The 14,436-nt window shown below is 35.5% G+C and overlaps 1 protein-coding gene across 1 annotated transcript in view; it reads right to left on the reverse strand.

Annotated features, from left to right (window-relative positions):
* CWF19L2 (CWF19 like cell cycle control factor 2) overlaps window positions 1-14,436 on the reverse strand; it is a 127,221-nt gene that overhangs the window by 72,891 nt on the left and 39,894 nt on the right. The window contains 3 exon segments of the mRNA XM_043993680.1: window positions 2,665-2,757; window positions 4,324-4,420; window positions 13,471-14,177. Coding sequence (XP_043849615.1) covers window positions 2,665-2,757; window positions 4,324-4,420; window positions 13,471-14,177 — 897 coding nt within the window.

Consider the following 14,436-nt stretch of genomic DNA (forward strand, 5'->3'; position numbering starts at 1 on the left):
TTTTGTTTTTTGTTGAGGCAATTGGGATTAAGTGACTTGCCCAGGGTCACACAGCTAGTAAGTGTCAAGTGTCTGAGGTCATATTTGAACTCAGGTTCTCCTGACTCCAGGGCTGGTACTCTATCCACTGCACCACCTAGCTGCCCCTAATTGGTCACATTGTAAAGAAACATTTATCTATAATGCTATTTTTTTCTTTGTAATGCAAGATAATGTTCTACATTACTAACCTTTAGTAGCTCTATGTCTCATTAAGAACTTTTCAGGATGAACAAACTTGCAATGTTCCCTAGAACTTAATTATTCTACATATTTATCTCTAGTTGTTGTATTTCTGTGGTCAAATCTCAGAGAAAAATATAAAGGCCCTCAAAATACAACACAGAAAGAGAAAGACCATCTTTACTTTCTTTAAAGGAATTAAAAATCTTTTGCGAGCAAAGCTTAATGAGTAATAACAATAATTTTGTAAAATATTTGTATTACAGATATTGTCATTTATATTCACTAGCAGTTCTGGATACTTTACAAAATCAAGACAAAAATCATTAGTTACTAATGGATATGTCTACATTCTCACATGTATAACTTCTTTGACAGAATAGTTTAAATATGCAACAAGGGAATACTTGATAAAAACACAAGAAAGTAATAAGCAAACTTCTACAGAAGACTTTCTATTTGCTGTTGTTGTTCAGTCATGTCTGATTCTTCCTGACTTTATTTTATTTCAGGTTTTCTTAGCAAAGATACTGGGATGGTTTGTCATTTCCTTCTCCAGTTAATTTTATAAACGAGGAAACTGAGGCAAACAGGTTTAAGTGATTTACCCAGGGTCACACAGCTAGTAAATGTCTGAGGCTGTATCTGAAGTCAGGTCTTCCTGACTTCAGGCCCAGCACTCTATCCACTGCACCACCTAGTTGCCCCTCATTTATTCATAAATCAAGAAATGAGGAATATGAAGTATGCAGAAAAATGTGGAAAGATTTAAGTTTACTGATAATGAGTGAAGAAGAACCAAGAAATGACACACACAATGACAATAGTGTAGTCAGAAAGTACAATAACAATGACCAACTTGATCCCAGAAGAGTTAAGTAAATGCACTTTCTGCCTTCATTGAAGAAGTAGATCATTGGCGTGGAATGTTGTCATTACTGAAAAATGTCGTTAATGTGTTGGTTGGCTTTGCTGACTGCTTTTTTCCCTTTTTTAAAAACCTTTTTTTAGAAGGAATGGCTCACTGGGTACAAGAAGGAAATGAATATGATGTAAAAAATAAAAGGTATCATTTTGGTTTTGTTTTTTTGGGGAGGCAATTGGGGTTAAGCGACTTGCCCAGGGTCTCACAGCTAGTAAGTGTTAAGTGTCTGAGGCCGGATTTGAACTCAGGTCCTCCTGACTCCAGGGCCGGTGCTCTATCCACTGCACCACCTAGCTGCCCCTAAAAGGTATCATTTTTAAATGGCGAGAAAGTAGAAGGAGGTTACTTAATAAGTGCCTCAATATTGAAAGTCTCCAAACAAAAGTTAAATGACAACTTGTCAGAGAGGCTGCAAAGAATAATCCTGCTCAATTTAATGCAAATTATTAAGTGCATACCATGTGCACTGTGTGTCAGGTAGGAATTGTATTAAGTGTCTTTAGAGTCCTCTAACACTTTGAAATTCTATGATTCTATAATCAGAATAGAAATAGTGAAACTTCTCTTGAAGTATTCCTTTCTCCACTCAGTCTGACAATGAACTGTTAATAAAATATTCTTTAGGGAGAACTCATTAAAAGCAGCTATCTCTCTAATACAAATATTTATGTACTAAGCCAATTTTCCCAAATCACCTCTTAAAATGTCCAAAAAATTGGAATCAAAACTTTTCATATCAAAATAATAGTAACTTTCTTCACCAAACTCTACAATGCTTATTAACACATAGGAAAAAATATATTAGATTAATTAAATGAGATTTATTTTTCACAGAGCTGACTTCAGCCAGTTCTCCAAAATGTTCTAGATGCCTGCAAACAATCTCTGATGGTATGATCTAGTACACTTCCAGAAAGGAAAGTCAATTTCGTCTTTGCTGCTATTAATCTAATATCTCAATAAATATATTTATTAAGTAATCTTAAGTCATCCATCAGGATGAAACTACAGTATCACCCAGTAAACTTGCAGTCATTTCCATATTCAGCAAACACTTAGTCAAATACAAAACACAAATATGGGATTTTTAAACCTAGAAGAAACATTAGTGATTATTCATATTTTTAACAGATGAGGAGACTGAGATTCAAAAGGTTAAGTGACTTGCCTAACATCAACTTTCTTGTTACTGAGGGAGTCATGCCTAGAACACAGGTACCCTAATTTATTAAGAAATGTTCATTTATTAACTATTATTAAAATGTCACCATTTCTTTTTTTCTTTTTTTTTTTTTTTGGTGAGGCAATTGGGGTTAAGTGACTTGCCCAGGGTCACACAGCTAGTAAGTGTCAATCGTCTGAGACCGGATTTGAACTCAGGTACTCCTGATTCCAGGGCTGGTGATCTATCCACTGCACCACCTAGCTGCCCCAAAATGTCACCATTTCAAAACTTAGTGCTATCCTCCAAATGTAGTTTATATACAAAATGAAGCCACAAATGATTTTTTTCTTACCTCCATCTCATATTTTCTTGTTAATTCTCGCACTCCTGCTTCTTTTAATTTGCGTGCTTTATCAAGCTGTGTTTTAAGTTGTGCTGCTAAGTCCTTTAAAAATAAAAGTGAAGGTTTTTATGACCCTGCTATCTCAATCACAATTTTCTCATAATTATCTGCAATGTACAGTTCTACTTTGAATTAAAATTAAATTATAAAAGTATATTGACCTGGAGAAATCAAAATGACCTTATGGATATAATTTTGTAATTCCTTAGATATCATAAATTTCAAATGCTATAAGGCTAAAGGTTATTAAAATCATCTAGGCACATCATGATATTTAAACCATCATTTACTTTGCCACCCACACATGCTTCAGATCAAAGTCTAGACTCTATTTCATTTTTTTCCTAGTTGGCTAAGGAGTTTTACATAAAAGGACACATAAAGCAAGAGACCATAAAGCAAAAAATTAACAGGTATATGTGACAGCATAGAAAGTCTTCCTTCTTACAGTGGTTCAGTGAACAAAGACATACTTTCTTTTAATAGAAGCAAAATGTACTGCCTTCTTATTGACAACTTCAACTAATACTTCTGTTACCAACATTCAATTCTGTTGGTTCTCTTTTTTTTTTTAATTCTTCAAGTCTGTTCCAAAGTCCAGAATGACCCACAATAAAGGATAAAAAAATACATGTAGCATGTAAAATGCATTTCTTGGCATAAGAGATCAAAACTAGAAGTGATTTCTGAACACTTCTATTATAATGGTATAAATATTTTGTATTTCATATGGTTTGTTTTTGGTTTTTGGTTTTTTTCCTGGGCAACGAGTTAAGTGACTTGCCCAGGGTCACACAGCTAGTAAGTGTTAAGTGTCTGAGGCTGGATTTCAACTCAAGTTTTCCTGAATCCAGGGCCAGTGTTTTATCCACTGTGCCACCTAGCTGCCCCCTGTATTTCATATGTAATCCCAAAATACCTTCCATTTAGTTTTTAAAGGCTTTTTTTGTACTTATATTTCAATATCAGTAAAGCTACATAATGGACAAACCTTTCCAACTTGGGAGAGGCCATTCAACTAACCTGTTTTCAGATACTTTATCTTGAGGGTGGGATATAGGAAAAGGAAAAGGGAGGTTTATATAGGTGAATTTTTAGGTTTTTTTATACAGTATTAAAATAAAATTTATTGATTAAAAAACAAGAAAACAAGAATTTAAAATCAAACAGTACTGTAATGTTCCCCGGGACTCTAGATAGCTAAAGCTCTGGCAAAGACATTTCATTCATGAATCATTAAGAGGTGAATATATAAATAAAGTTCCTTTTAAAAAGACAAGCATTACATCAATGTTTATTCAAGAAATTACCATTTCAAAACTGAGGGACTATATATACACACTTATGGAAATCAGAAGCATTTAAATGCTATAAAAACTACTTAATAAGCAACTAAACCCTTTCAAAAAAAATCACAAACCTGAATAGCTTTGTTTAGAACTCTGAGGACAAGTCAATGAACTTCTCTGGGCCTCAATTTCTTTCATTTGTAAAAGGCAATGGTTGGAAATTAGGTGATCTACAAAATCCCTGTATGGTTTTATGAACTTCAGTAGAAGTAATATAATAACCAGTACTCTCTATGAAAGCAACCAATAAGATTCTCACCATTTTCCCCATTAATTCTGCCTTGATAATCCTGGCTCCAAGTTTATTCATCTCATCTTCACTTAGAAGGTGCACAGGTTGATCTTCTGTACCGAATCTAGTTGAAAAAAGAACAGTATCAAGTTGAAAAGTAGTATAATTTTTAAATCCTCTGTAAAATATAATTTATAAAGAATGCTATTACCAAAAAACAAAAATTTATAAAGAATACTATTAGACATTTATAGGATAATAGCAAAAAAAGAACTAAGAGTGAATATCAAGACAGCTAAGTGGCACAGTGGATAAAGCACTGGCCATGGATTCAGGAGGACCTTAGTTCAAATCCAGCCTCAGACACTTGACACTTACTAGCTATGTGACCCTGGGCAAGTCACTTAAACTTCAGTGCCCCACAAAAAAAAAAAAAAAAGAATGAATATCCATATTCCAGATAGTCATGAGGGTTCATAGCTGTACTCTCCAAACTGTAAATGTGATTTTGGTACATGTTAGATACGAGGAAAATGCAGGAAAACAATGAAGAAACTTCATGCTATCTTTAATGACTTCATAAAGTACCTAACACTTTGAGTTCTGGTAGCTACATAAGTCATGTGACCTCAAGTTCACCAATTTATTAATGTTGCTTAGATAGTTGCTCACAGAAAGTTATTTTGTCCTAATTCATTCCCTAATATCAAGGAAGTAAGGCAGTTAACCTAATTCACACAGTATTATTCAACCTGGTCTACACATCCATGCTAACATATTTAAGAAGGGACTTATACAAGAGTCAAAATAAGTTTCTGACATTTGGATAGCTCTTCAAGTTCCCAAAAACTAATATAATCAAAGTTCCCATTGCTTTTTTCGGCAAGCATACTCACAGTTTTACTCTAAAAGAGCAAATGTAATAATCATGAATCCCTATTTAGAAACAGCGTGGCATTAGGCACTTCAACATACACCTTGGTAAGATTACTGTCACATTTCACATCCATGCAACTCAGTATTCTCTCCAACTGACACCAAAGTAGTAAAAGTGATATGGTTATCTATTTAAAATTGGAAATTTCTAAAAGGCAGGAACTAAATCCCAAAGCACCAAGCCCAGAATCTCATATGTAACATATAGCATATTGTGTAATTTAAGATTCTAAATGTGGATTCTAATCTGTTCCCCCAGTTTGGGGGAAACTGACTAAAAATCACTGATGAAACGAGTTTAGGTTGTTAAGGGTTTATTGGAAAATAGAAAGAAAAAGATTGAGAACAGAATTCTAACAGCCTGGCATTCCTATCTTTCCTCAAATTTCCTGTGAAGTCCTCTGCCGCCACCACCATCAAGTCCGGAAGCCAAAAAAGGCCCGCGCTCTCTGCGCAGGCTCCCTTTCCTCCTTCCTGTCTCCTCCCAGACCATAGGAGGCTCCTCCAGTTGATTGGCTGGTAGACTTGATAGACAGCACCCATGAGCAAACGTCATTTCCTGACGCCAAGGAAAAGCCACAATGCCTCTGAGGCATTTTCCTCATGGTGGAGCTCTCCACAGCAAGTCTCCAGTAGGTGGCGTCATTCCAATCATTACAATATAATGTTTACTAAAGAATATTTCCTATTTGAGGCAACTAGGTAGTACAGTAGAAAGAACTCTGGGTCTAGAAAAAGGATGACCTAAGCTCAAATCCAGCTTCATGTACTTGTTCATTCTTCATTTTTGAAGAGAACCAATGGCATCATGGCATGACGTTTTGACTTGCTGGTGAATTGGATTTAAATGAGGGAGAGTTGCACAAAGTCGTCAGCCTCACTTTCTCTTCCAGTCAGATAAGTCCAGTGGCAGGACAAAAGTCAAGATGGCTAGTGATAGCTCTGGGCGCAGTGGATGAGTTTGGCATCTTTAATGCCTGACCAATCTCTGAGTGCTACACAGTACCAGCTTCAGCCTCCTTAATGTCTGTTGGGACAAACTATTCTCATCTGCTCATTCTGCCAGGGAAAGTCTTCAAAAACTTAGGATAGCCATCACCCTAACTCACCAACAGGCCTGCTGGTCACCCTTAATCTGTTTTAGCCCATCTGATGAGACAGTTTGCCACTATGCATTCTACAACTTCTTGGAACCACAGGTGAAAGTTGGGTGAAGGGAGAAACCATAGGCTGATGAACAGCCCTGAAAAGGGTGTATGGGGTGCTCAGGGAGGGCTAGCATCTCTGATGTAAAGACTCAGATACTTACTAGCTGTGTGGCCCTGGGAAAGTCACTTAATCTCCATCTCCAATTCCTCAACTGTAAAATGGGGAGAATAATAGCACCTACCATGCAGGGTAATCATGAGGATCAAACGAGGTATTTGTAAAGCATATACACAGTAGGGACTATAAAAGAAATGCTTATTCTCATCCTTTCCCCCTCTCCTCTATATTTCATTTTTTCCCTAAATTTTATAAAACTGATTTTACCTACTACAAATCTGTGGTGTATAACTTCAGCTCAAGCCTCAATAACCCTGTTCTACTTTACCATACCTCATTGCTCTGAAGGAGCAGCCCAAATCTTTTCATCTTTCCTCAAATTCCCAACCATATTTGTACATACCATACTTATAAAAGTAAACCAAATCTTTCCTCCACATCAGTGAAATTCCAGCTATCCAAAGGAAACATCTGTAAATCCTCTGTACTTCAGTCTTCAAAATTTCCCTGAATTATCTGCCATTCTCTCCTGTTTCCATTTAGTCACTCCTTCACAAGGCAAATCCTTATATACTAATTTATTAATCAATATTTCACTGTTCTAGTTGATTCTATATATAAAGCCCACAGTTTTCCATCATTACTCTAAGGATATAATGAGAGAGAGAGAGAGAGAGAGAGAGAGAGAGAGAGTGTGTGTGTGTGTGTAGGTATAAAAATATCCAAAATACTTAATAAATTCTATTACAACTTGGGACTGTTGTTATTATAATAAGAAAATTAATTTTTCAAAGACAAAATCTTTTTGGATATATGAAAGAGAAGTTTATTTTAAATAATAACTTTTCAGCCAAGATAATCTTGGCAATGATCTCTCCAGAAATTTCTCCAACCATCTCTTTCCATTTAAGATAACAGTGCTTAACATAAAATGAAAATATTTTCAGTGAAACAAATGCAGGAAGAAGAGCCTCTTGCTCTTCTCACATTTCCTCAGTCTACACTCTGAAAAACAACAGTAGAGGTATTGCATTAATGTGAGCAAGAGTTGTTTTATTACTTTTTACATGCCCTTGTATGTTGGTATTACTGTCTGTGTCCTTATCTGCATTTTTTGGCTGGAAAATATTGTATTGGGCTTGCTGTCAAATTATATTCTGATGTACACATGATCTTGTTCTATTTTAAATGCAATTCATTTGAATTTCAGCACATAAAATCAGGATTCCATGACCAAATTTTTGGCTTTCTAAAAAACAAGTTATTATCCAATCTGCAATTTCTTTCCGATTCTATTAACTTCCCAAAAAATTTGCATTGAAAATTTTCTCTTACGTTATCTGGAGATTATCATTATCAACATTTGTTAGGCAATTAGTTATCCACATATCCTACACTAAGCAAGCATGATCCAATGTGAATTATATGACTGTTCTAAATATTGCTTTTTAAATTCTACTCTTTCCACAAGCACATGAAGGACTCTGCTTCACTCATGCTTTTTCTATCTTCTTGTAGATCTTTTCTTTGCTTTCTAGTCCTCGGATTCTTTGACCTATCCCAGGCTCTTTTCCAACCAAATTTAATTCTCCTCACTTAAACGAGCTGTAAGGGGCTAAAATTTTAGCTAAGAAGTGGTCACCTTAAATTAGAAGCTTTAGCAAGAGTTTAGACTTTTAAGTATTTATTGAAGTATATTAGGGGTTAGTAAAGAGAAACACGTGGATAAATTATGAGATTTGCCTGCTCTCTCCCCCGAAGCCAAAGTCTCCAACCCCTCCCAAAAGCCTGCTCGCTCCTCAGCTTCTCCCAGAAGCCTCCTGAGAAACCGGAAATAAGGCTGTCCACACACACAGCTCCAAGATAATTGGATGGTGGCTCTGATTGACAGGTCCCACAAGTGGTTCTATAGATGTAACTTCTGGGCGCTGGTTAACTTCCAGATGCTAAAGTCACATGGTTTCTAAATCACATGCTTTCTCCTCATGGTGGAGCTTCCCTACAATATCTTTCCCAGCAGGGGGTGTCATTCCAATTCTTGCAGAGCCAACCAACTGTTTATATGAAGAACTAGTGAAAAAATGGAGTAGATCAAGAACTGTTTCTCTAAGACTCCTACAAAACCTCCTTTCACAGTCCTTTAGCGGCTAACTCTAATTCAGCCATAGGAAAACAGCAGTGCCAGGGAAGTTATTTGCTACTGTATGTCCCAGTGTCTTGCTGACACCATTCCAGCTGGGTTACTACCAGTAAGTAAGGAGAAAAAAGAAATACCTTTCATTTGACTCAGCATCTCTTCTGCTTTCTTTGTGCATTTTGAGAGTTTCAATAAATGCCTATTGCTATTGCTCAGTCTTTCCATGCATTCATGTGCGTCCTTACATGTATGAAAAGTAATTAAACATTTAACACAGAATATAAATGACCTGAAGTTCACTAAGACTAAGTAACTTGCCCATGATCAACCAGGCAGTATCAGAGTCAGGATGTAAACCCAGATCTAGTGACTCTAAATTCAGTCATTTTTATTATACCACTTTGTCTCAGTCTGATGGTTTCCATTACTTGCTTATTTCATAGACACAGAAAAAAAACTCAACTGTTAAACCATTTTTGCTCACAAAACTGGGGTATAAAAAGATGACGTTTCATGGGATTTAGACCTCTAAAGGACTCTGAGATCATCTAGTCCAACCTCCTCATTTTAAAGATGGGTCAAAACTCAATTGCTACAAGGTAATAGAAGTAGTACACAGCAGAGTCAAGATTCAAACCTAGGTACTGGACTCCCAATCAACAACTTAAAACAATAGATTGTAGTTATTAGGAAGTAATAGTAGTTACATAAGTCTTGCACTTGGGTTCAAAAAGTCATCTGAAACAAGTACACGATGAGGTAAAAACAAGAACAATTGATGTGAAAAAGAGCTAAGGAGGAAGATTTCAACCCAATAATAATCAGTCAAAAATCAATAAGAATGTGACAAAGCACCTACCATGTGCCAAGCACTGAGATAAGTGCTTGGAATACAAGACAAAATTGACACAGCTCTTGCCTTCAAAGAGCTTAGAATTTAGGCAGGGGAGACAACACATATATACATTTAGAAATATATAATCTAAGAAAAAGTACATTTATACAAAAATACAGTCATATTAAGCTATAGCTAAAGTGAAGTTAAGGAAATAATAGGTTGAAATCGATACTCAAAATTTTCCCAGAAAAATAAAATGTCTGTCAATATGTAGATCTAAGTGGACACATCTGCCCAGTTTTGGAATACAAAGACTGTAAATTACATGGTAAGTGAAGTAATCTGAACACCTCTTGAAGTATCTAATTTTAGTATTAGCAGGTATGTTAATATGATGGGGGGGGGGGGGCCAGAGCCAGCAGAGGAAAGGCTGTGACTCTCCATGCTCCCAAAAAATTCATCCACATACCTCCAAAAAAAATGCCATTAGACAACTCCTGGAGCAGCATAACCCACAAAAGAACAGTGAAACTATTTTCCAGCCAAAGATAGCCTAAGAATTAGGATTGAACAAATGGAAGCTAATGACTTTATGAGAAACCAAGACACAATAAAGCAAATCCAAATGAATAAGAACATAGAGAGCAATATAAAAAACAGCTGACCTGGAAAATAGATTCAGGAGAGATAATTTGAAAGTTATTGGACTACCTGAAAACCATGATCAAAGTAAGAGCTTAGACACCATCTTCCAAGAAATCATCAGGGAAAATTTCCCTGATATTCTAGAAGCAGAAGGTAAAACAGATATTGAAAGAATCCACTGATCACCTCCAGAAAAAGATCCCTAAAGGAAAACTCCTAGGAATATTATAGCCAAATTCCAGAGATCACACGTCAAGGAGAAAATACTGAAAGCAGCTAGAAAAAAAGAATTCAAGGGGCAGCTAGATGGCGCAGTGGATAGAGCATCTGCCCTGGACTCAGGAGTACCTGAGTTCAAATCCGGCCTTAGACACTTAACACTTACTAGCTGTGTGACCCTGGGCAAGTCACTTAACCCCAACTGCCTCACTAAAAAAAAAAAAAAAAATTCAAATACTGTGAAGCTACAGTAAGGATAACACAAGATCTAGCAACTTCTACATTAAAAGACTGGAGGGCAAAGGAACTGGGATTACAACCAAGAATCACCTACCCAGCAAAACTGATTGTAATCTTTCAGGGTAAAAAATGGGAATTCAATGAAAGAGAGTACTGTCAGGCATTCATGATGAAAAGACCTGAACTGAATAGAAAATTTGACTTTCAATACAAGACCCTAGAGAAGCATAAAAAGGTAAACAGGAAAAAGAAATCATGAGGGATATTAAAAGGTTAAACTGTTTACATTCCTACATGGGAAGATAATATTTGCAACTCATAAGAACTTTCTCAGTATTAGGGCAGCTGAAAGGAATTTACTTAGAGGGCACAGGTGTGAATTGAATATGAAAGGATATCTGTAAAACATTTATTTTTTCTTTAGTCTTGTTTTTTGTGGGGCAGGAAGGGTGGGGTGGCTTATTTCTGGGGCAAGATTTGGGCTTGGGGCCTCTTGGGTCCAGGGCAGGTGCTTTGTCCACTGTGTCACCTAGCTGGCCCATAATGGCATCTTTAAAATAAGGTTAAGGAGTAAGAGGAATGCACTGGAAGAAAGGGAAAGGGAGAGGTGAAATGTGGTAAAGTAGCTCACATAAAAGAAACAAGAAAAAGCTTATGGAGTGGAGGGGAAGATGGGGAAGGAATGGGGGAATGAGTAAGTCTTACTCTCATCAGAATCGGCTCAAAGAGGGAAGTTTGAATAATATTAGCAAAGAAAGTAATAAACTAATGTTGGGACCAAATGAGACATTTAAATTAGACCAGGATGTTGCCAGTACATAAGACAAAAACTTTTATCATCTACACTCATTCAATATACCACAAGCCCTCATTGCTCTGCCTTCCTATTATTAACATTTCCTCTCCCCTACTTCCAAGTCCCCTTCATATCTGTTATCCTTCATCATTCTAACATAATCGACTTCATAATATTAATCAGTCTTACTTGTCTTACCAAATTCCACTTCAGTAAATGATACTGAGAACTATACCACTTTCAAATTCTTGCTCTCATTATTCTAGTTGTTTTTGTTAAAAAAAATTTGTCTACAACAACTATCAGGTTTAGAATCTAAACATCACTAACCCCAATATACTTATGCCAAAATTACTGGAACAAAAGAAACATCGCCTATCAAAGCTATCAAGTCAACAAGCACTTATTAAGTACCTACTATGTGCATGCTTTTCATTAAGCACTGGGGGATACAAATAAAGGCCAAAAAACACTTCCTACCCTCACCTTCAAGGAGCTAGCAATCCAATGCACAAGAAAACATACAAAACACTATAGACAAAAAAGATTCAACATAGGATAAATTGGAAAAAATCAGGGAGGAAAGGCACTAGCATTAAGGGGACCAGGAAAGGCTTCTTATAGAAGATTCTATTTTAAAAGATCATCTTGTCTAATAAAATTTGGAAATAAAAACTAGAGTTCATCTTAATGTAACCAATTTATCCTCTTTAATGATGGACAGCAAATGTCATTTGCTAAAAATCTAAACTAATAATAGGTCATTGATAAAACTTAAAAGATATTCAATTAAACATATCAAATTAACAAAATTTATAATGAAGAAAATCCCACCATCAGAATCTGTCAAGATCCTTTTGGATCCTAATTCTGTCCTTCAAAGTATTAGTCTTCCCAGGAAATGACATAAATCACCTATGTAACTTCGCCATCTGTAGTTTCATCCAATTTGCTAATAAATTTGCTGGATAGTTCAAGGCTGGGGACAGAATCCTACAGCAGGCCAAAGAAGCATTCTATATAGATTTATCATACCATTAATGAGCAGTCTTTGGGTATACCATTTAACTGGTACTTATCAAGTTCATTTCTTAATCTTATCTATAAGATATGGACTATGGAAATCTTTCTTCCTATTGGCTTTCATCTAAAATTGTAATCCAGAGGTGTCAAACACAAAGTTCAAATTTACTTGGCACTCCCCACTTCAGCCAGAACTAGACTAAAATTACTGGGGAAATATTTAACAAAACACAATATTTAACATAATAAAAATACTCTAAAAGATAGTTAATATTACATTTTAAAACTAAGTCAATATGCTATCCAAAGGAATATGGATTGTCATTCTCATTTCAGTCACGCCCAACTCTTCGTGACCCCATTTGGGGTTTTGTTGGCAAAGCTACTGGAGTGCTTTGCCATTTCCCTCTCAAGCTCATTTTACAGATGAATAAATTGAGGCAAACTGGGTTAAGTGACTTACTAGTCACACAGCTAGTAAGTGTCTGAGGACAGATTTGAACTTAGGAAAATGAGTCTTCCTGGCTCCAGGCTTGGCATCTGTTAACATTGATAACACTGTGCCATACATCCACATATATGGATTAGTGGCCCTCATTTCTATTTCAGTTTGACACCATGGAGATAATCCATTTACTTACACTTACTTAGCAAGTACCAGTGACCAAATCAAACATGACATTTCTATTAGCACCCAGGACTGGTTATAAAATTACAAGACCAGAACTAAATTTAATTGCCAGTAATATTAGGCTTGTATGATTGCTTTTCATTTAACTTGATTCAATTATACAACTCTAATGTTCAACATAAGGCATATACCCAATGCTTTTAATGCATTCTAATAATTTTTATAAGCATAGATTTATAATCAGTATATATATATATATATATATATATATATATATATATATATATATATATATATATATATATACTCTGTTATACTATAGAAAATTTAAGGATCCATGCCCCATCTGTTAATAAGTACTTCAAACTAGAGGTGGGTTATTGAATTTCATGGGCCTTCAATAAATATTAAGTAACCAAAAGGAAAAACAAATCACAAAATACCCAGATAACGATGTCTTAGTTTCCTGTAGAAATTCTCTTTTCTCAGAGAAAAGACCTTGATTTTCTTCCTGTGATTTTTCTCTTGTGTTCTTTGAAATTTCTTGAACATCAGCAGTACTTCTGGTGGGTTTAAATAACTCTTTATCTAAAATTTGTTTCTCTCCTTCTCTCTTTTCATTACCCCAAGAGAAAGAAATTTGTTCTTTGCGTTCCTCAGGTTTTAGGAAACTACGACTGAAAAAGTTTTGACCTATCAATGCTGAGGAGGTAGATGGTTCAGAATATCTCCAATGAAATGATTTATCTTCATCTTCAGAAGGTCTCAAGAATTTAGGTTTGAAATGTCCAAGTAAGGAAAAATCTTGTTTTTTCCTTGAATCATAATCTTTTCTCAGTTGGTATGATTCATTCCTATCTGGTTTTATAAATGGTGACCTGTTTCTCTCATCTAGTCTATATCTATCTTTACTAGCTAACTGATCACCTGTCATAATTACTTTGTTATAACTGACACTTGAATATTCATTACAAGTGTCCCTATTGGTATCACCCATAACAAGTTTCTCTATGCTTGGTTTTTTGCCTTCTTGACCACTCTGCTCTTTATCTAAATATGTTCCTCTTCTCCACCAATCTTTTCCAAAGGTGTCACTTTTTGATGGCGCTTTTTTAGTTTCTTCTAATCTCAACTGAAATGTCTCCATTGACTACAAAAAAAAAGGAAACAAGTATTTTAAAAATATTTTAAAGTTAAACTTTGAAATAATTTAAGCCTATTTGCCTCTAAGGTTTATGGAAACTATAGCATGAACTCATTTTATGTTAACAATTTTGAGTATCAATGTCTTCACCAACAAGTGAATTCCAGATTTAAAAGAAAGTTTCAATCAAAAGCTTTCAAAGCAGAAAAGAGTGACAAACATAAAAGGGCTTTAGTTAATTTCCTTCAATTTTCAATGAGAAAAT

The sequence above is a fragment of the Dromiciops gliroides genome, chromosome 3, assembly GCF_019393635.1.
Source record: "Dromiciops gliroides isolate mDroGli1 chromosome 3, mDroGli1.pri, whole genome shotgun sequence".
Classification (NCBI taxonomy): Eukaryota; Metazoa; Chordata; class Mammalia; order Microbiotheria; family Microbiotheriidae; genus Dromiciops; species Dromiciops gliroides.